The sequence below is a fragment of the Haliaeetus albicilla genome, chromosome 5 (genome assembly GCF_947461875.1).
Source record: "Haliaeetus albicilla chromosome 5, bHalAlb1.1, whole genome shotgun sequence".
Taxonomy (NCBI): Eukaryota; Metazoa; Chordata; class Aves; order Accipitriformes; family Accipitridae; genus Haliaeetus; species Haliaeetus albicilla.
In genome coordinates this window covers 17,314,454-17,337,753 of record NC_091487.1, presented here as the reverse complement: position 1 = coordinate 17,337,753, position 23,300 = coordinate 17,314,454, and the positions used below count along the sequence as shown (strand labels likewise).

The following is a 23,300-nucleotide window of genomic DNA, read 5'->3' as shown; positions in this document are numbered from 1 at the left end:
GAAGCTTCCAGCAGCTTCTTACAGAAGCCACCCCTGTAACTCCCCCTGCTACCAAAACCTTGCCACACAAAACCAATACAAGAGGTCTCAGCATTTTTCTGGCTCTATGTAAGAGGCTCCAAGTGCTGGGTCAGGGAGGACCACAGGCTCCTAGAAGAAGGTACTTTCCTCCAAGGTGTCCCTTAGCTGGAGTCCTTGCTCACAGCATGTGCTCCTGAGTGGGGAGGCAGCATCATACAGTGTCCCCAGGACCTTCTTGGCACCTCCAGCCTAGGAGAGCTGGGTGACATCAGTGAGTGAGACCTGGCAGGACTGCACCTACTATTCTTGCATTGCACTTCCTACAATTGAGAAAGAAGTTGTTGACAAGAATTATTGCCTTTTCTTCAGGATTAAAACTTTGGCTTCACCACTGATTTTGTCATGTGTTTTCTGCTTTTTATAGTTACTGATTTGCTGCTTAGTTTTGGTGAAATGCCAAAGGTCACTAGAAAAAGCTTCTTCTTCTTAAACATCTTTCACATCTGTAGCAACTGCAGCCAGTTATCAATGAACATGATATTTCCCATATTTAATTTTATGAGGACATTTTATGAATAATTTAGCATCTTAATGAGATGACACAAGCTTGTGCCTATCTTCTTTTCCTCAGCTCTCTGGCAAATTAAAGAAAAAGTCTTCTGGTGTTCAGCTCAGTGTGGCAGATCTCTTACCCAATGCTAATGCTGCAAAAGCAGTAGAAGTGTTGATAGGGAGAAGAAAATGTTTCAGAAATTATTGTTGTTTGACTTACACAGTGTGCATCATCAGGCTGGTATCTTTGTGATGATCATCCATGCCTGAGGTACTGAGCAGGAGGGATGGTAGCAGTGAAGGATCCCAGGAAGCCAGAAAGCATTACAGATACATAGGAGTTTCTGAACTCACACTTTGCTGCTGGTCAGGGAGGTCAGGCGGAGGAATGGGTTTGCTACCGACATGAGGTTGCTTTCCTGTATTTGCTCTGGTCCTGTCGTGGGATAGAAGGAATTCACCCCCTCTAGAAAAGGGTGTGCTTTTCACTATGTGCCTTCCTAGACCCGAGGAAAAAAGCTTCTTATGTTTCTGTTCAGCTCATCCTGCCATCTGTATATTCCTCTGCCACGTTATCAGCTGCCTGAGCAACCCATGACTTTTGTTTTTCCAGCATGACTCTAAGTTGTGACTCTAAGTTGTATGGATACAAGCTAGAAAAACCCCCACTCTGAGAACTCAGTCTCACTTCCAACCACAGATATTCATATACTTGAGATAAGCAATATCCAGCATTTTTTTCAAAATAAAGACAAGGTGCCTCCCCAAAAGCAAATGTAAATATAGTAACACGGAATATCCCCACAGGGGATCTGTCATGGTTTAACCCCAGCCAGCAACTAAGCACCGTGCAGCCGCTCACTTACTTCCCCCCTCCCCAGTGGGATGGGGGAGAGAATTGGGAAAAGAAGTAAAACTCGTGGGTTGAGATAAAAACGGTTTAATAGAACAGAAAAGAAGAAACTAATAATGATAATGATAACACTAATAAAATAACAATAGTAATAATAAAAGGATTGGAATATACAAGTGATACACAATGCACTCCCCCCAGTTTATATACTAGATGTGACGTCCCATGGTATGGAATACCCCTTTGGCCACTTTGGGTCAGCTGTCCTGGCTGTGTCCCCTCCCAGCTCCTTGTGCCCCTCCAGCTTTCTCGCTGGCTGGGCATCAGAAACTGAAAAATCCTTCACTTAGTCTAAACACTACTTAGCAATATCTGAAAACATCAGTGTGTTATCAATGTTCTTCTCATACTGAATCCAAAACATAGCACTATACCAGCTACTAGAAAGAAAATTAACTCTATCCCAGCTGAAACCAGGACAGGGTCTTGAGACATGTTTGTCAGTGCTACGTTAACTTCTGTATTTCCTAATGCCTAAACAGACAGTTGTGGAAATTCAGCATTGATTTAGCTCCATTTTTAGCTGACTTTGATTGTATTTTGTTTGCTACTATTTGCAAGATGGTGATGATAGACATGTAGCAAATAGACCCAGCTAGTCTTGACCACCACCACAAGTAACCTGGGCATACACAGATACATCTAGCACAATCTGGCCAATGAATGACGAGTGTGCACTGATACTAGCAGGCAAGAGTTAGCCTATGTCTTCTGGTGAAGAGGAATGGCCTGAAATATCTCTTATTCAGCAAAAATGTGTTTTCATGCCTACTTTAATTGTTAACCTTGTTTTTCTTATATTGAGAAGACCTGTGTGGTTTTATTCAGCCTCCTGGCTTTATACTTTCTACCTTTCTTTGTCACAGCTCAGAAACTCACCCAGCTGTTGGGGGTGGTGGCCATGGAGGTGTCTGGAGATGGCAAGCTAGAAGGAACAGCTGGGCATCGCTACCAGTGGTCCCTTTGGGCCCCTGAAGGTTTCAGTTTGTGGAAGTTTGTGTTTGCTCAGTAGCTGTTTCTAAATCTGGCCATTTGTTGCAGACATTTATTCCTGCTCTAGTCAATTATTTCCAATGCACAGGGAGAAGGTCAGGCCAGCAGAGCTCTTTGAGTCTGTCCTGTTCTTCATATTCCTTCTGCTGTTGAACAGGGTTATAAACCCAGACTATATCATAAAGATTAACCAGACCGAAGACAGATAATAATTCCTGAGGAACAGTAAATAATGTAGATATTGCCTGCATTTCTTTTTTCACAAATGCCAAGGGACTTTCCGCTTAGAGGGAGGTCAGCTGCATGGTGAAGAGAGAAGAGCATCTGACCAGGTGAAATCCTCCTGTCAAAACTTGTCTTCATCCAAACATGTTGTGTCAGGTTGCCCAGAGCAATTCCTGAAGCTTTTGCTGAATCTACTGAATAGTTTCTTCCCAAATAATTTTTAGATGAAAATTTAAAGCATTTAGTTTTGACAGTTTCTGAACTGGAAAAGTATTTTAAAAACCTTCTTTCAAATTTTGTCTGACTCTTACAGTACCTCCCCAAGCTCAGTAATGTGCAGTTTTTCAGCTGGGGTCAGACAAAACATGCACATTGCTTGGAGAACGTTTCAGCTCATTTACCAAGAAAATGAAAAGTGGTTTTATGATGATATTTTTCATTCAAAGGGCAAATTTGAGACTGGTTGTTAGCACTGCTCTGGCATGGAGTTTCATTCATTTGGGGGCAGATCTGGGGATGAGACTGGTGGGGATTAGGGAAGGGTGTGGAGGACTATGAACAGGCACCAACCTGCTACCAAGGGGAAAGGCTCCCATCCCCACACACACTCACTTCAGCAGCAGCTGAATCCTGCTTCTGGTGACTGAAACTCCTGAATGCCATGAAAGCGCAAGGAAAGTTGACAGAAATTATGTGTGGAAAATTCTGGTAATCAATTGCTATGAAATATTATTAATAGCATTGCTCTTAAGAAACCAGTTTTAGTTTTGCTTTTTTTCTACTTTCTTCAGGTGTGTTTGAGGAGAACAATATTGATGGGTGTGAGAGAGCAGCTGGTCCCAAGTCTGAGATGGAAATCAGTCACCTCAGTCACCCAGAGAAGGCCCTGCGTCTTTTGGACTCAGGTAGTATAAGCAGAGGAGGGTGACCTAACAAGGCAAAATGTGCAGTTATTTGCTCAATAAATTGAATTCACATTTGCAAAAACAGTGCAGGAAGAAGGCTGTGGTTCTGGTCAGGATCAAGAAGGGAAATTTCCAGTAAAATAGAAGTGGAAGAAAATCAACAAGAAACCACGGATAGCCCATGAGAACTACAATGTGAAATCTGCAGGTGTCTAAAGCATGTCATTTATAGCCTCTTTTGTCCTTAGACCTGAAATATAGCACTTTGTTAAAGATCCCAGCTGCCCCCTGGTAATGACCAGCTGGTAGCGTTCCTGCAGTTGGTGAGTTGTGAGCAATAGAGAGAGGGAAGGACCAATGGGGCTGTAGCTCATGCAGTGCTCCCTAACCCTTGTAGGAAAAGCATGTTGGACCCCTGGTGCCTTCTTACCTGGCAACCCAATAGCCAAAGAAAATGAAAAGTGGCCAGGCATTTATCACCATCAGTACAGATAGCAGCATGGATGTCTATTGGTGATGCTATTTAGCCATTCTATACTGTTTTCTATTTTTGCCTATGCATAAAGCAAACCATGAAGGGCAGGGACTGAGTTACAGACAGTAATGTTGTCTAGCGCACCTCAGTGGATGAACACCTGAAATGGCTGCTGCGCATCCCTATTCCCTGTTGTGCTGTGCCTGTCAGTACGTGCAGCAGCAGGGAGGAAGATGAGGGGAAGTAATGGGCAGTGGCTGGTAGATCTTTTGCACTGAAAGGAAATGGGCAAATCCAATTTTAGTAGCACAGACAGTGCAGAGAAAGGCTGAACACAGCATATCTTTTTTTTTTTTTTTGCATCTTAAATCACAAGGGCGGTGGGCCACAAGGGTTTCAGAAGTGAAAGAAGGTGCTTTTACTGAGCTGTTCAGAGTGGCAACTTATCGACACTGGGCAGGGATGTCCTTCATTGCCTCTGAAGTGATTGTTATCTGAAATGATTAATAACAAGCATTTGGAATAAGGAAATGAACTGTCCCTTCTTAGGTCTCTGGTCCTCAGGATTTCCCCAGAAAGACTTCTGGAAACCTGCACTAGAATCTGTTGGGAGGACCTAATTTCCTTTTCATTCCTGGTTCTGTCTAAAAGGAGAGCTTGTTTCCCTGAGGAGTTTCATAATTCTTGAACGCATTTCCAGCCATCCTAGGGTGGCCACATTGCACTGGCTTGAGGTCACAGGGCTGCCTCTGTCACAAAACCCTCTTCCTCCTGTAGGTGCTGTTTGCTCACCCTGACTCTATCCCCTGAGAGAAGCTCAAGATGTAAGGAAGTGCGACATCCTAGTACCATTTACAAGTATTGAGGATACCCCAAAGTCAACCTTTCCACCTTGAACTCCAGCAGGAATTTCCATGTGTTTGTTCCAGCACATTGTGACACCAATGAGGGCTCTCTCTGTTCTTTAGTATTTGCAGATCAGCTGCCTGGATCAGATGTTCTATGCGTGTTTTGACCAGTCAGCACACCATGGCACAGGTATCGGGAATAGGAGCTGCTTTAAGCAAAGGTGATCATCTCGGAGTGAAGACTCTGGGTCCAAATGTAGGTAATTATTATTGCAGTAGAAGTGTTATATGGAGTCACCCAGAGTGAAAGCTACTTATAGACAATCAGTTAACAATAGTAAAGGAAGAAGCTACCAGTAGTGTCCCCATGCACAATCATAGAATCCCTTGGGATTGTGCTCACTTTCTTCTGGGACCATTCACTTCTCTGGATAATGCAAGTAACATTGGATATGAGAATCTGCCTGTGTATTTTCTGAATGGTCAAGTCCTGCTGTTGCCCCATGTTGTCATCCTCAACATGCTTTCATCACCACTTCTTATCTTCTTTTTGGTCTATTTACCCTATCCTTCCTCTTCCTCCCCACCTCTCAGTCACCTGCACAGAAAAGGCCCTGAGATTCCTTCTCCACATTGGCACCAATCCTTTCCTGACACTCAGATCCCTCCTCTCCGACCCCAACAACCGCCAGAGGTAGGATGTCTGCTTTGGGGTCCATGCATATGAAGCTGCAGATTTGCTTTAGAGTTTCCTGATTCTCTCTGCTACAAGGCCTCTGCTCAGATAGTCTCTATGTGCTGAAGTACACGGAGCCATCGTCTCTGTACCAAAGAAATAGATACCCTAGTTATCTACTAATGATAAGAACTAGTCCCTCCTAAAAATCCTGCAGCTTTCTATAATTTGTGCCTAGTGATCTATGTTTTCTGCATTTCTGTTTTTTTTAAAGTTTCATTCAAAAATCATTTTCACAACAGTGAAAACCTCATCTGCCGCCTTAGTTGGCTAAAGAAGAGCTGCTTTGTACAGGGCAGATGATTGTCATTGCCCTAGTGAGCTGCATCAGCTGTACATGAATGAATTAATCTATTGAATGAATTAATCTATGATGCAGATAGCTACTGTGAGTTTAATGTCCCTAGCTACTAAAATCTAAGAGTATCCACAACACTTTCAGAAGGACTCCATCATATTCATCTGACCTTTACTGCTTTTTGCACTGTTTTTATATTGTTTGAATGGGCTTAAACAGTGATCACACTGTTATACATTAAACAGAGCAAATACAATTACTGCAGTAGCTGTAGAGCAAACAGTGACAACATTGCTCTTCTGGACACAGATAAATATGTGATGCATGCCAGCACGAGAGCAGAAACAGCATTTACTGAGCACTCCTGGGTCCAAATGGCTCTGCTGTTTCTTGCCATGTCCTAAGGTTCATGCCAGAAATGAACAGTGGTGTGATTTTCACACAGCTTCTCTTGGACGGAGACTGACAGGCTGTAGCAAATACTCTCTTTCCCTGCTTTTCTGATTCAAAGTCTTCAGAGGAAAGCCAACAGCAGCATGGCTCCAAATTCAGACATACCAAGTAAAGATGTTTTCTTCATAAATCCTGGAAATCATGACAAGTTGTAGTGTTAGTTGCATACGACAAATGCAACATTTCTTCCTGAAACATCTTTTCTAAACTGCATCTCACACTTGAAAAATCAGCCTCTTCCTTTGAAGCTGTCACTTTTATTCTCTTTCCCATGTCTGGTTGCTAGAAAGAGATAATATTTCAGTCAGAGAATGTAAAATGGTTCACCTCCCAAACAGTTGCATTTCAAAATCTAGAGAATTTTTAAGATGAATTAAAATCATAATTACAGTCAAAGTAGAAGCCAACTATATTTCATGTGGTTCTTTGAATAAACTTAATGACAGACACTAAGCTGATCACAAATATCAAACCATGCCTATTTTAGTTTCTTTCCTATCTGAGTGTTTTAACAACTTTTCCTAGTTTACAGCTTTAGGATTAATTAAGACTGTAGACCAAAGTTAGGAGCATGGTGTCATGATGACATGCCCTTCAGTTAAGGCTAATTAGAAAGCCTTTAAGTGGCAAATTGACAAATGAAGATGATTAGTCCCCTGGATAATGCTAGAATTACTTAGTCTGATTGTGCCCTCTCTAAAACTTCCCTAAGAATTTTGATCCCCATATCACATAGGGCTCAGCGTGATGAAGAGTTCAAGGAAATAGCCCAGAGTTCACAGAAACTAAAACTACATGCAAGGTTTAGTAAAAAGTCTTGGAGCCCAGCCCAGGAAGACCAGCCTAGAGGAGCAGGCATGTTAACTGTTAGCCAGGATGGTACTTACTGGTTAAGAACATAGGTCATTGTAAAGAACTTTAAATCAGATACTCAGAGGAACATAGTGTTGTCAATTACAGTGAACTCAGTATGGGATTGGGAAATCTGGGTGGTCATGTGCATGAATAATTGTGAATTCAGTTGGATTAAAATTGTGACCTAAATCATGCTTGGGTTAGTGTCTACCCTCACACAGCCTTTGTGGTTTCCAAGTCTGACGACATGTTAATAAGCTCATTGGTTTGATACCCTCTGTGTGCCTGTGTTAACCCAGTGGGAGCCTGAGCTGGCATTGCCGCTTGGAGCCAGCAGCCAGGCTGTTGTGAAAATGAATATATCAACAGAACACGAGGGGCACATATATTTCTCTGGGCTTCACAAATACATATTTGCCCCACTCAGACCCATGGCTTTGAACCTTTGAAGATTTCACTGGCTTTTCTTTGTTATCACTGCATTGGTAATTGCTTTGTTTCCAAGCTCTTTGCAAACTTTCTGCACCTTTTGTATCATCTCCCATTCAGTATGAAGAGGTCAACTCCCATTTCTGATTTGCCCTTTATGATAATTTCCATTTGTACTGCCAGACAAATACTTTCTTTTTCACTCCCTCTCCACTGATCCACAAACCTATTTTAAGATAATCTCTCTGATCACTCCTTAAAAGTCTCCCTTCAACACAGAACCCCCAAACACTACTATTTCACCAATAGACTACTCCTTTATAGTGTTGAAGGAGCTAAGTAGGGGGATTTATAGTTTTCCATACTGGAGTAGGAGTACGCAGGCTCTGATCCAGTATGAAGAGAGGGAAATGGTCTTATTTGAATTGGGGTATGATGGCTCCTTCAGCATGACTGCTCTGGGGAAAATGCCAAAGGAATGATTCCCCCTGTCCCTTCCCACCAGCTGTGGAAGATGCTGAAGTTATCACCTGTGAGGGAATTGCAAACCTCGACGCCACAGCCCGTGGGGAGAATTATCCTGGGAAGAAAAAGCCTCCATACCATATATGCCATCCAGCTCCAAGTAAAACTAGGGAAGGAGCACTCCTCCCTTGCAGAGTAGACCTTAAAGGCAAAAGGGCTTTTTCCAAGGACAGTGAGAAATGCATTGCACCCTTAGTATTGTATGTAAAGCAAGAGACCAGACTACAGTTGTATTGTCAAGGCATAAGTTTCTGGCCTGTTCTGGCCTCAAGTGTATGTAAACATAGCAACTGATAAAGATTTGTATTCCAGTGAATTTTTTTCTGTGTTTATATAGCATTTCATTCCAATGGGCATTGTATGCCTCTTTCATTTTCCTTTCTGTAAAATAAACAACAGGAGATTTACTGTGTCTATGGGATTTCACCACCCAGGCAGGCAGCCACTTAGTGTTCATGAGGCTTACATGAATTTTTACTCAGTTTGGCCCTCATTTAGGCTTTAACTGATATTTTGCTATCAGGAAAAAACAAACATGATCCTGGGTCATTTTATCATGAAATTCTTTGTTCATAAGGCTTTTGAGAAACAGTGGAAAATGAAGCTAAAAGAAGCAAAAGAGAAATCATTAGGAAATATCTAATAACTCTCTGTTTAGATAGTTATTTAATTTCTTTTTGACCACAGAAATTTTATTTCTGCAATGGCATATCTATCCTGTAACCAGATGGCTAGATTCACCAAGCAGTACCCATAATTACTGGTGCTCTGAAAGTTTTATTAGCTAGTAATATTCCTGGTGAAAGGCAAACATGTGAAATGAATGGAAACTGATTTTCTTTAAATCTGCAGTTTTAGGAAAGCTAGTTTTCTAAATTGTTTTTCTAAGTTGTTTCTGTTGTTATGCTGAGGCCCTTGCATGTGTTTCAGATCAGTTCCAGATCAAACTGTTTCATTTTTAGAAATGTATAGAAATGAATAACCCTCTATTTCCTTGGTGCAACTGGAATTCTTCCACTGAACCCTTACAACATGTGGTTCAATGACTGAGCCAGAGAACTGTCTCATGTTTAGCTTACATCTAATTTACTTTCCTTCTGTAATAGCACAGGGAATGCAAGAGATAGGAACCTAGATGGGAAAGTAACAGGCATTCTTTTTTTTTTTTAAATACCTTTTTTTTTAGTTTAGAATTGTTGATGTCATCCAACTAATTTACAAGTTACGAGAGGACTTTCGCACAACTGACCTCCCACCTACAACCCTTATGGGCTACCAGACATGCTTACACCAAGCAGCCTGCAAGATGGGAAATTAAATTGTTCAAAATTGATCCTGCCAGGGAGAACGAATCCTGATGCTGCTTTCTCCCTTCCCCATCCATGTGCACATGTGGGCCTCAGAAGGGCTGTAAATGGGGAAGCAGGGGTATTTGGGGAACCAGCAACTCAAGCCTTGGTCTAATGCCATCTGCTGTTTTGGGGAGGGACCTGTTTCTTCCATGTGAACTGCTTCATCAGGGTGAGCTTGACGATTTTCTGAACATTCACAACTTCAGCTATTGATTTTTTTAGGTCTTAAGGTGAACGTCCAGGGTTGCAGACTGTCCCTCACAGAGCAGCATAGATACTTTGCTCTTGAATAAGAGTTGAACAAAGAGCAGTGCAAAGGCAGTGTGTGTGCAGTGAACGTCACAGACCCAGCAGAGGTTTGGAAAGAATGGCTGTATTCCTAAATTAGACAAAAGTTGTGGATGTCTGTTTCCTTTTTCAGTTCCTTCTTTAAATGCTAAAATCAATCCTACCTGCAGTACAGACAGTCAATATATATCTACAGCTCCCATTGACTTCCACACAGCAGGTAGGCATGCAAAATTTGGATGTAAATGTGATGTACTTGCCTAAAGACTCACAGATTTACAAATGAGGACTAACAAGTTTCATGGAAAACATAAACAGAACTAGCAATAGTTAGAGTTTTAAAAGACTAAAAACCTGATGGTGCCACTTTGTTACAAGCTGCCCCAGCATTGCCCGTACTGCCACATCTTTAAAGAAATATAGCCAGCAAGAAAATCCACTTGACTCTGCATATAACAGCTATTGGCTAAGCCAGCAGTTTTCCCAAGGGCTCATGAGAAATTCTTTGCTCGAATTCTCAACCACCAAGGAGCTCCTGGTGTTGCTAGAAATAACTCATGCCAAGTGGGCTCCTAGTGCCTGGTTCTCCAAGTAAGGAATTTCAGTGCATTGGCCTTCTCCACGGTCTTATGGAATTCCCTTAACCCACATGGACCTGAGATCCCCAGATGCATTCCCTTCCTTGCAAGGCAGTTGTAAAGATGATACCTTCGTAAACTGAGAGGTACTGTCACCCTATGGAAAAGGGGGACTTGAAAAGACCTAGAACAGAAAAAGACTCCAACATAACGAGCTGTTGTAGTACATTTTTAATATACAATTTTATGTTAGCCAAGGGCAAATCATGGGGGCTTTTTTTGACCCTTTCTGTTTGGTGGCTATTTATGGTTTTTATTTCAATAGGTGTATTTCAGAGAAATCAGGAGAGTTGACAGTAACTTTGAAGTGCAATATGTTACTTTTCAAATATGCCAGTTTACCACCCACAACATTCCCTATTGCTGCTCATAAACCTTAATTTTGCTGGATGCCAGGTCAGACTGTTTGGAAATACAAAACACAGCCACTGCTCAGATAATCTCCATCCCCACTTACGGCTGACTGTAGGCAGTGGCAGGTCAGGCTCCCTGTGACTCCAGCAATGGCATTGCTGTCTCTGAGTACTTCAATAATGCCTGTTTTCTCAAATAAGGCCTTGACACCAAAAGTAGCAGAGACAGGTGATTAATGAAGGCACAGAGAGACCTGTCTGTTAAAATCTATGCAAAATGGAGGTAAAACATTGTAAAGTTAATGCAGTCTAGTTCTACCCCCTATTGTGCTTACAGTTCCTTTTCATGTCCAATACTCCTGTAGGGTAAGGGGAGATGCTACTCTTTCAGTTGACAAGGGAAGTCATCAAGGATCAAAATCCATATCCTTTTTTTTTAGCTAATTACCTGCACATACTGCACTGGTGGAGGACAAGGCAAGGCTGGTTATCCCCTGATCACAAAGGGGCATAGCACATTGGCAGTCCATTCCATGTGCTGGCTCCAAGTTTTCTCTCCCTTGGGTCAGTATGCCTTAAGTGTAAAGAGCATCAGGATTTTGAAATGTGGCCAAGGGTTCCTTGTCCTCTTCATAGAGATTTTACTCTCCCACCGCTCTTCTTTCCATGTTACTCCCCAAAATGTGAAGGCTCTGCAGTTTACTAGAGTTATCTTGGCCTGGGGTGATATGTTTTCCTTTTGGTAGAATTTCAGTTGCAGCCAGAGCTGATTCAGGGTATCTAAAGCTGTGCCTTTGGTTTTATGGCAGGCTTTCCAAACATCTGTAAAGTTTTCACTTTTTTCTTTTAAATCATCATGTTCTTGCTATACTCCCCCTAGTTCCACTATGGAGCTAAAATTCCTGAGCAAATCAGCTCAACACTCCTGCTCTCTTCCAACTCTTTAAGCCCCTTTCCAAAACCCATATAAATCTTCAACAAAGTCTTTGAACTTAACTGCTTATTTGAGAAATCACTGGCCTGCCTTTTAAAATTTTTTTGAGTGGTTGTTCTTATTGCAGTTGTAGGGAAGTTACATTGCTGGGAACTATCCTCTCAGCTGAAATAATTTTTCCACCCTCAAATAACTGCTTTTAACCCATAAAGCACCAAGTGGACTTGCAATATTTTCCATAAGAAAATATCACAGTTCTGTTAAGATGAGAATCATGAATTTTTACAAAGGTTTCTATTTCAGATATCTAATAGTTACAGCTAAACAAAAAGACTGAGGTTGTTCCTTGTTTTCATTTTCCAGAATTGGGCAGAGAGGGAGGGAAGAAATGAGGTAATATGAACAGTTTTCTATTTACTCTTATTCTTGCCCTTCTTCTAATGTGTCCCAAATAGTGCACAGTTAACTGCTTACCTAAACCTCACCACTTCCCAAAGCAGGGGATCAATGACTGTGCAGCTGTATTAGTAGCTATGGATAAAGAGACTTGTAGTTTGGCAGCCTTGTGCAGAGCTGAAATCCTTGGTTTGGCTCCAGCAGCAGAGGTTTGCCCCTTCAAGCACTGCTAAACCAATTGATTTTATTTTCCTGAGAGAGAAAATGAGTTAGACAGGTATAGCTGACTAAGATTTTCCACAGAGCATTTTTCAAGCATTGCTGGTTTTCTTTCTTTAAAATCTGGAGACAAGGGGAGGATTATAGAGAAAATATTTTGCATTAAGTAAATCTTTAGGTCTGTGTGAATGGGTTGACTAGAGGTTGGGTTTTTTTGCCTGTAGGTGTGTGAAAAGGTCTGTGCTTGCCTACGTGAAAGGCCCTATTATCTCTCACTGCAAATATGCACACTCTGGTTTTCACACTCTGGTTTTCTCCTATCCCTACGACCTGTCAGGGCTTTCCCAAACCAAACCACAACAGCAGACGCATTTAGCATTTCTGACCCAGCCTAGCCATAAGCCAAACCCCTCCAGCAGCAGCAGGGAGCCTGAGGCCCACTCAGGTAAAGTTTTAACTCCTGCCCCTCCTCGGGAGGAAAGCAGAACTGAGACTGGAAAAGCCAGGAGGTGTTGTCACTTAGCTCAGGCTGCATTTGTGAGGTGCGTGGAGGCCCACCAGCTCTTGACGCTGCAATGACACTGTGAAGGGATCCTAACGGCACCTCCTGACAGTTCATTCGTGCCATCGAAGTGTTCTACCCATCCATTAAATGTCCTTTACCCTTAGTGAACTTAATGTTATCTTTCTTAGCATTGTGTTCCTGTGTATTGGATGTCCGTGTCCCGGTGCTGGCAGTGGAGGGCTGCAGGGCAGCCTCTGTGAGGACAGGCCAGGGCTGCTCCATGCCGGACACAGCCAGTTCCAGCTGGTTCCAACCGACCCAGCACAGGACACAGCGAAGCCCCTCAGCCAAGATGGTGGTGCCTCTGGGAAAGCATGTTTAAGAAACGGTAAAAACTGTGCAACAGCTGTGAGAGGGAGGAGTAAAAAAATGTGAGAGAAGCAGCCCTGCAGGTTAGTGAAGGAGGGGGAGGAGGTGCTCCAGGCACCCGAGCAGAGGTTCCCCTGCGGCCCCTGGAGGAGACCATGGTGAGGCAGGCTGTCCCCCTGCAGCCCACGCAGGACCGTGGTGGAGCAGACATCCACCTGCAGCCTGGGGAGGACACCACACTGGAGCAAGTGGATGTGCCCTGAAGGGAGCTGCAGCCCCTGGAGAGCCCCTGCTGGAGCAGGCTCCTGGCAAGACCTGTGGCCCATGGGGTACCCACACTGAGCCAGTCTGTTCCTGATAGACTGTGCCCCATCGGAAAGACCCATGCTGGAGCAGTTTCTGAAGGACTGTCTCCTGTGGGAGGGACACCCTGCTGGAGCAGGGGAAGAGCGTGAGGAGGAAAGAGTGGCAGAGACAAAGCATTCTGAACTGACCGCAATCCCCATTCCTCATTTCCCATTCCCCTGCACCGCTCAGGGGGAGGAGGTAGAAGAGTGAGGAGTGAAATTGAGCCTGGGAAGAAGGGAGGGATGTGGGGAAGGTGTTTTTAATTATATCTTTTTTTCTTACTATCCTACTCTATTTTTAATTGGCAATAAATTATATTAATCTGCCACAGAGCAGGTCTCCACATTGTGCTGCTGGTAACACCAGCTTCTGCCTACTCAATGCTCAGGAAGGTGTCCAAGTCTTCTTGCTGCACCCCAAACATCAGCTCAATGGGGAGGGATTTCTTGGAGGCACTCATCAGCCTGAGGTTGCAGAAGCGGGTGGAGGGCACCATGATTAGCTAGCATTTGGACAACGGAAGCATGACCTCCTGCACTACTGTCAACAGTTGCTGGAACCAGAGGGTGTTTTTTGCCACATCCAGTTCTCCTGGGGAGTCCAGGCATTACCATACATGCACAAGACCCTTAAGGATGACCATCTGTGCAGTGATGTGCAACTTTAGCTGTCACAGAAGGTAAATTCTTGCCCTGCCAGAAAAATTGGGCCCCTTACTCTGGAGCGACTAATGAGGGATGGAGATGGGGTCAAGGGATTGGGAGCTGGTAGGAGGCAGTTGTCAAGCTGGAAGGAAAAGGGTTTTTGTTGACCCAGGAGCATCCACCATCTAGGACAGGAAAGGTTTCACAGGTCTATGTTTGTTTCCCTTCTTGGCCACTGAGCCCTGGAACGACTTCAAAGATGAAGGAGACTTCTCTTGGGATTCACAGTGGAATGAGAGGGAGGGAAAGGATGGTTTCTCAGCTGAATGGCTTCTGAGCTGAGGACTCAACATGCAGGACATGGAAGACATAGGGACATTCTCAGTCTGGAGTAGAAAGGTTTATCTGCATGCAAGGGACCGTGGCACACCGGTGATGAGTGAGTGAGTGTCCTGATTTCAGGTGGGATAGAGTTAAATTTCTTTCTGGTAGCTGGTATAGTGTTATGTTTTGGATTTAGTATGAGAGTAATGTTGATAACACACTGATGTTTTCAGTTGTTGCTAAGTAGTATTTAGACTAAGTCAAGGATTTTTCAGCTTCTGATGCCCAGCCAGCAAGAAGGCTGGAGGGGCACAAGAAGCTGGGAGGGGACACAGCCAGGGCAGCTGACCCAAAGTGGCCAAAGGGGTATTCCATGTCAATGGATGTCATGCCTAGTATATGAACTGGGGGGAGTTGGCCTGATGGGATCGCTACTCGGAAACTAACTGGGAATTGGTTGGTGAGTGGTGAGCAATTGCATTGTGCATCACTTGTTTTGTATATTCCAATCCTTTTATTAGTATTATTGTCATTTTATTATTGTTATTATTATCATTATTAGTTTCTTCTTTTCTGTTCTATTAAACTGATCTTACCTCAACCCACGAGTTTTACCTTTTTCCTTCTGATTTTCTCCACCATCCCACTGGGCGGGGGGAAGTGAGTGAGTGGCTGTGTGGTGATTGGTTGCTGGCTGGGGTTAAACCATGTCAGTGATGTAGGGAAATGTTTGTTGGTTGACGATCCCATGGCTGCCTATTTGGCCTGGGACATTTTGTAAACATGGCCCACTCATGCTTGTCCCCAGCTGTTTAGGTATAAGTGAATAATAACTTCATGTAATATTTATTTATTTGTTTGCTAATTAGGGATCTATTCTAGGCCCTTTATGCAAAGAAGTCCCTGGGAAGTGCACAAGCTCTCTTCTCTGCACTGGGGAGTACAAGTGCTCTGGCCTAGTCTTCCTTAGCAGCTGGGTTCACAATTTTCCCCATGAAGAGGATGCCATGGCTGGTTTTGTCAACAATCATCATCAGGAAGGGCCTGTTGAATCTGATGTGAGGAGGAGGAGGAAACCTTGCAGACAATAGTGTCAGTTCTATCATGGTCACTGCAGCAGCTTCTGTGCCGTTTTCACTGACATCCACCACGGCCTTGTGAATCGCCTGCAAGCAAAGCAAAGATTAAAATCAAGGTGCAGAAAAGTGACAAGCAACTGGGGACAAACTTGCTTGCTTTAACTCTGTGATAAGGTAGTTTTTAAAAGAAAGTACAGAATGAATGTAGAACAGGTGTGAAAAAGATACTCAGGTCTAGCTGTTCCAAGACAAGCAGTTTGCTCCTAGTTCACAGAGAGTTTTCAACACACTGGCAGAGTCAAACTTGGCTGCTTGCAGGGCCTGAGCAGCATAAAGAACATTTACTGTTCTGTTGTTCTCAGAGTAAAATTTTGTCCTTAATGTTTAACACAGAAGAATAAGTTTTTAATTTTGCATCAACTTCTGTGTATGCAAAAAAATTCTCTCTGCAAAGACACAGTAGTGACAAGCTTTATAGGGTGTGTTTCTGTAACACAGCCCACTGATATGACTTGACTTTACAGGGCTGTAAGTAGGTAGTACCTACCTGTAGTAGGTATAGCAAATTCATATTTCTAAATTCATGTGATCTTATTTAATTGTCTTTGGTCAGCCCTCCATGTTTTTTCTTCATTGTCCATAATGCACCTGAAAATTCCTCTTATGAGGTCCTGCTACCCTTCCTCTATTCACTTGTCCTATATCTGTAATACAGGTGTTTACACATGTAATAATTCAGTGTGAGGAATCACAAAATCATTGAATAATATAGGTTGAAGGACCTCTAGAGATCTTCCAGTGCAACCAACCACCCTATACTGAGTGTTGCTCAGGGTCTCATTCAGTCAGGATTTGAGTATTTCTAAGGATGGAAATTTCATAGCCTCTCTAAGTAACCCATCCAAGTTTTTGATCATCCTCATGTTGAATTTTTTTTCATAATATCTGATGAGAATTTCCCATTTTCTGTCTTGTGTGCATTGTCTCTGTTCCTGTCACTGTGCACCTGCAAGAAGAGCCTGGGCCCATGTTCTCTGCACCCTCCTAATAGGTATCTGTAGACAGCACTCAGAACGTCCCTTCACCTTCCCATCTCCTGGATGAACAACTCCAGGTCTCCCAGCCTCTCCTCATACATCCTGTGCTCCAGCCATGCAGCCATCCTGCTCACCCTCCTCTGGACTCATTCTGCTCCAGTATGTCCACATCTCCCTTGCACTGGGGAACCCCAGACTGGATGCAATACTCCAGAGGTGGTCTCACAAGTGCAGAATAGAAGGGAAGGATCATTTTTCTCATGACATAAGGTATATATTCCCTGGGACACTGGGGAAATTCCTTTACCTGTCTGTGTGCCAGTTTCTTGTTTGTGAAATAGGGCTATCCCTGTCCCACAAGTCTTTTGTCCATATAAATTCTGATGTGCTCAGATAATGCGGTAATGAAAGGTGTATACATAGGATAAGAGTGACTATTCCCAAACTTATGTCATAACTATGACTCTTGTCATGCATTAATTATTTTGCACCAGCTTTTTGTGAAATTATTCCTGTTATTCTTTCTAGATCTGTTTTCTTCTTCAGAGACCTTCAAGCCAAATTGCAGGATCGCTATGCAGTAAACAATTTAATATTAAACTGTAGGAACAACAGCCATTTAATCCCTAATCTTCTCCTTCCTTTATTACTATCACTGAGCTACGGCTACACTCCAGAAGTGGGATCAGACTACTTGTGGAGATAAAACCTGCATGTAAGTGAGGCAGACAAATCTCTTGATTGACATCTCTGTTTGCATACTTACTTTGGAAACGCTCAGAGGTTTTTTTTCTACCACTCCAGAGAAATCAGCCTGGTTACTGAACGCCTCTGTCACACCCATTTTCTGAAACAGGCCCTTAACATCATAGGAGCCAGACATGGAGAATTTTGGAAGATCCAGGTAGATGTTTCTTTTCAAAAAAAAAAGAAAAGTGTGAGTTTATTAGTGCGAGATCCCTCGATGCAATAGCTGTTGCAGGTATACACCCATCCCAAATACCCGTGGAGCTAAGGCTTGGCTTTCTAAGACAGTAATAAATCTCATGTTAGAGAAGCAGAAATTGAGGTACCTCTCCCACCAGCCACAGTCTGATCAGTGGTGCAGGGCCACAGTGCTGGTTTATGAAAGTGACTGGCTGGAAATTATCATCCAGACTGGAGAAAAAGAAATTGTATTTTCTTTTGAACTGGATTCTTCCTACTCAAGGCAGGCCTCCTGAGAGCAATGTACCCATGTGCAGGATCCTCACAGCTGGTAACACTCCTACTGTTGTGGCTGCGGGAACTGAGGATAGGGTTCCCCTTAGATACAAAATTGCCCTATACCTTGTCTGATTTAAAGAAACTATGCAATGCTTGTTCCTCAGAGCTGTACTTAGCAACTCACTGTGGCATCCTAAGCTTTACTTTCTTTGCCTGGATAAGTAGTTATGGCCTCTTCAATATTTAAACAAAGCAGCAGTTAAAATATTACCTTCCTTCAAGTGATTGCATCCAGTTAAACACTGTTTCTTTTAGCAGAGCATCCTCCACCTGCTTCATCATCCCTTCATCAGGCAGAACAAACAATGCAGCAGCATTTCCTTTGTATGGGATTTCTACTATCCAGCAAGACAACTTCTCATCCCTATGGATATTAAAGACATCCTTTTGATGCATCATTTTGACCTTAACCGAATTCTTGGCATCCAAAAAGAAGTCATCATCTCTGGTGTTCAAATTTTTGAAAGGTTTTTCCCAGTAGCCTTTTGACAAAAGAATGAGTATAGAATTGAATAAACTGAAAAAAGAGACTAATAAAGGCATGTCACATTAGCTGATACTTAAAATACTGTATTTGAAGTGTAAAGGCAACAACAAGCCTGTCTCAGTTTAAGAATGCTTGTTAATTGGACATGAAAAGAAGCTTTACATCATTTCAATGGTTCTAATAAAAATCACACAAGAAAAATATAGGCTGAGGATTGCCATAGAAAAGGCATGAGCCTTTGCCTGCTAAGGCAATGGTAAAACTTCCACAGACTCCCACTATACAGGCTCCAGGCTTATTCCTTTCATAGAAGTGTCATCCATGTTTGACCACATCCTGCATGGCCAAACACCTGTGCCTTTCAACAAATGATCATAAGTTCGCAACCTTATCACTTCTGAATATTTTAAGCTCTGAACCTGGCTTAAAATTGATATGACATTGATCAGTACTTCTACAGGTTCTTTTTTTTTTTCTTTCTTTTTTTTTTTTACTCATACAGAAAATGATTCTTCATACCTGGCTTTCAAATATTTCCTTTGTCATTTAAAAGTAGAAAGACGTATTTTAAATTAGATGATAGAATAGGTTCACAGTGTGAAGAAAGTTACATTTCTTAGATCTGGATAAGACTTCCAGAGCTTATGTGTATAACTACTACCCACGTTTGTCACTCACCTTTAAAGAAAATGTAGTTAACCAGAATCATCTTGGTGTCTGAAGAAAGTTTCTTGAGTAAAGGAACAATTTTCCCATGGGTTTTTGTATCTATGTAGTTATTGATTTCCTTTATAGCCTCTGAAGAATTCTGGAAGTTACTAGAAATAGCTTCAGAATAATAAAAGTTTGTGACATCATCCAAAAATTTTTGGAGCAGTTTCATTCGATTGTCTATGAACAGCGCATTGCCCATGCTCAACTGAACTTCTCGGTGAGGGTCGTTCAGCAGCTGGAGGATGCGCTGAAATCCCTCATGGATGTCCTGCTCCTCTATCTCTGTCAGGTTGAAGGCAAGGCCTTTGTGCAGCTGACCAAGCGTGTTTGATCTGGCCCCCAGGGAGAGCATTGCAAAGGCAGTGGAGATGCTCAAAGGAGAGAAGAAAATGTTCTTGTTGCTTGCTTCCTTTCTGACCTGCTTGTAAAACCTAAATGCAAAGTCAGTGTTGCTGGAGGCTATCTTGACATGAGCCAAGTTTTCATCTTCAGCCTGGGAATGGTCTTCTGGGGAATGGGGTATTTTTTGTTCCTGCTGTTCATGATGGAGGTTGGACCTATGTTGACCCTGGACTTGAAGTCCAAGAAGCAACAAACACAAACACAATGCAGACTTCATCTTCCTTCTGAACAGTTCTGTTAAGAAATAATAGAGCAACTTTTAGATCTAGAGAATTTTCTCTTTCCTGCATAAAAATAGTTTTTGTATTCTAGATATGATTTTCAGATGTCAGTCTTTACTATTACTGCTCTATTTAGAAATACTCTTCTACTTGGCCTCCTGGATAGTCTATTTCTAGTCAGTTCTATCAGTTTCTGACCAATGAGCAAAGGAAGGAAGATATTAATGTGATATCACCAGGAAAGAATTGATGTTGTGTAGGCTTTTTTGAGGTATTACGCCTGAAATAGTTCTTGCTTCTGACCAGCATGGCCTCATTGGACTTCTAAGTGCATTTGGGTTCATGGCTGAGTTCACCTATTGGCCCCCATGTATTTGGTAAGTACTTTGGCACAGAGACTGACTTTTGCTGATCTGTTTCTGTAGTACCCATGGTCTTGTTATGACTTGGGTTTTCAAGCACTGCAGTGATACAGAGATAATGTTGGTTGTAGCTGTGAATGAAATCCATTTAAATGCTCACCCCTTAAAACTGTTTATATCTTTCTGCCTCTTGTGTAGCAGCTCTAAACTCAAGAACTATATTATTTCAAAACATTACCTTAAATGTTTCAGCAGTTGAGGATAAATCGAGAAAGTTTATTGTCTCTCTCTATTGCACATAAACTATCCATAAGGTTGCAAAGCCCAAGACTCAAGAGCTTAGGAAAAGCTATATTGGAATCTGCCTTGCTGTGTATGCACAATTTGATGACCTTTCCTCTTCCTTTAACTGACATAAGCAAATACTACATAATCCCACAGTCTCTCTTCTGCCCTTTTCAGGGGAAGAACCATGAAATATACTGGAGAAGAATGTTCTCCATAGGGTGCCTCACCTGAATTATCTCAAATGACAGAAACTCAAAAACATGAAGTAGGCAGTGGCCTGCAGAAAAATAGAGACAATCTGAATGTTGTTCATAGCAGCTGTATACTTATTCTGGAGCAAGGTTTTCCACCCCAGGGTCTGCCTCAGGCTGTGTGTCTAATGCCAGGTTTAGGTCTTACATCAAACTTTTCACAGGGAGTTGTTAATTCTGGGTTCCCCCTTTTCTGGCTGCCCAGTATAAAATATTGAGGATATAAGCTGTGTAAGTGCTGAGTACAGGAGCTGTGCTCAGTGTGTCTAAAATGCTGGATAAAACCATCAACTCTGGAAAAAAAAAGGCATTCTAAATGGAGGTAGTTCATTTTGGTTTGGCAAGTACTCTTTTCATAATTCCCCAAATCTGCTTTTGAAAGAGACTAATTTACCATTGAGGCCACTTGGTTGCAAGTAGCCTGGTCTTTAAACACACTGGAGGTACAGGGACATTACTCTTAGTAGCCCAGCATCAGCCTGGAGTAGTCAGGACATTGCAACTATATTTGCTCCTCTGGGAGCAGAGACAAGGTCTTGTTCTTCCCTTTAGTATTGACTGTTGAGTACTCATTTTGGACCTCATCTCCCAGTCATCCTGCCACTATAGGTAAGAGCTGGATCACTGACTGAATCCTGCTTCCAACATTTAGAATATGCTTCCAGAAGCTAAAATAATTTCCAATTACTGCACACAATGAATTAATCTCAGAATTAAATATTGTGCAATAAATGGCAGAGATCACAGACAAGTGAATTCAAAGACTTCTAAGAAAGTATAATATAGTACTTACAGTGTTGGACCTCTCTTTCACGGTGCCTCTTCCCTATTCTTTGTTCTGCTGGGTGGTATTAAGTTTACGTCCACTGGTAAATATTAAACAGAGCAAATAAGATTGATTTGCAAAGCAAAGACTGAGTAAGATATTTTTTTCTGGACATCAAACATTGTAAGTCTATTTTACTGTCATATAGGCAGAATGATGCCAGCACCTAGGGTTCTAAGGGGATAGAAAGAGCAGGGACCTTGCTACTCTTGGGCTTGAACTAAACTGTGGGCAAAAGAGCTTTGCAAGGTAGTCTGGCCAATGGGAATGGCCAATGGCCAACTGTGGTAAAAGAGCTTTAGAAGAAAGAATATTAGAAGAATTGGAACCTAAGATAGGGCCGAAGCAAGGTCTGTTTATAAAAAGGATGCTCTGACCCACTGAACTCTCTGCATGGGCTATCCTGATGCAAGGATGCCATCTAATTGAATACCCAAGGCAGCAGCAAGTTTGTTCAGGAATAGCTCAGTATCTCTATGTTGCCCTGCAGCGCACACTGCAGGTATGCCCTAACTGGCATTATTTGAAGGGCTTGTTAAATTATTAGATAAAGGATAGTTGCAGGCACTGGTTAGCTTTTTAAGAAACATTTGATGAGTATTTTAGAAACTACTGAAGTGAAAAGCAAAGTATTAACATGGCTTGAAAAACAGCCAAAATAAGAAAACAAATGGAAGAATGAAACAGGCAATCATTACCATGGCAAAATGTTAGCTGGGGAGAAGAGAGGAGATCTTCTTAACCCTTTGCTACATACAGATAGGATAGGCATGATTTATATATATGCTATATGTGACTTACACTGGGATCCCTCTCAGAGGGAGCTGAGAGAAATAGGCACAATTTAGCTATTTAGAAGGTTATTTAAGGATGAGATGCATGGCACTCATCCCAATCAGTAATGACTAATTATTTCCATTGAATGTACATGATTTCACCTCAGCTAAATCTACAGTCTATCTACACATAGGAATCTACTCACTACAGTGCTACTATCTCCTACAAGATAGAGGCAGAGTTTGTCAAAATGTATTTCCACAGAGATATTTTTTTTCATGATGTGTGCAAGTACCCAGAAAGTTTATTGCAATATTATGTAAAATGACCAAGGTTCAGCAGGAGCAAGTATGCTGTTGCTTAAATCTAGCAAAGACAAGATATTTTTCTCAAGTCTAGGCCTGCCTACATAGATAGCACAAATCTTTCAGCCCAGCCCTAATGCTTGGCTAACCATCTGAAGGATGGTACTGTTTTCAGGGAGGAACTGCTGGGAACAGCAGGGTTTCTGCAGTGATTCCTCCATTTTCTCCCAGGACATGCAGCAGCAGCGCTCAGAATGTCAGGGAGAGAGTAGGAAGTTGCTGCTGTCCCTGCTCACCACTCCCAGGCACCAGCTCCTCTGACCCTCGTCCAAGTCTCTTCCTAGGCAAGGTTAAGACCAGCAGCTACATCAAACCCACAAATGACAATTTTTTTCTGCAAACTTCAAAGCAATCAGCTTCTCAGCAATTCCAGATAGATCAGCATAGTTAATGAATGCATCAGTCACACCTACTCCTTTGAAAATCTCCCTTAGGTCATAGGTGCCAGAAATAGAGACTATTGGAAAACACGAGTGCCTCTTGTTGAATGCAGTGGAATATGAGGCTGAATCACCACACATGGGTATCACCAGCACACCTCCCAGATGGCAGCATCTGTGAGAACCCAGCGAGGGGAAAGCAGTTTGTTACTTCTCTGCTCATTCCTGTTTGTTAGTGCAAATGGCT

The 23,300-nt window shown here is 42.4% G+C and overlaps 1 protein-coding gene across 2 annotated transcripts; it reads right to left on the bottom strand.

Annotated features, from left to right (window-relative positions):
* Positions 1-15,438: 15,438 nt before the first annotated feature.
* LOC104319183 (alpha-1-antitrypsin) lies at positions 15,439-21,749 on the bottom strand. Of its 2 annotated transcripts, none has more exons than XM_009920820.2 (5): positions 21,499-21,749; positions 19,146-19,817; positions 18,192-18,462; positions 17,481-17,628; positions 15,439-15,764 (listed from the first exon to the last, which is right to left on the bottom strand). In XM_009920820.2, exons 2-5 carry the CDS (start codon positions 19,798-19,800, stop codon positions 15,555-15,557), a joined length of 1,284 nt encoding a protein of 427 aa, XP_009919122.1. In that variant the 5' UTR covers positions 19,801-19,817; positions 21,499-21,749; the 3' UTR covers positions 15,439-15,554. The 2 variants fall into 2 exon arrangements, with proteins under 2 accessions (XP_009919122.1, XP_069639663.1); XM_069783562.1 differs by lacking the exon at positions 21,499-21,749 and adding an exon at positions 20,682-20,700.
* Between the last annotated feature and the right edge of the window lie 1,551 nt (positions 21,750-23,300).

Excerpts from the sequence above, each read along its gene's own strand:
- LOC104319183 (XM_009920820.2), bottom strand. The coding sequence starts at position 19,800 with ATGAAGTCTGCATTGTGTTTGTGTTTGTTGCTTCTTGGACTTCAAGTC. Across the intron at positions 18,463-19,145 it reads TAACTACATTTTCTTTAAAG|GCTACTGGGAAAAACCTTTC; the intron begins GTGAGTGACAAA and ends TTTTGTCAAAAG. Across the intron at positions 15,765-17,480 it reads AACCTCTGAGCGTTTCCAAA|GCGATTCACAAGGCCGTGGT; the intron begins GTAAGTATGCAA and ends CTTTGCTTGCAG.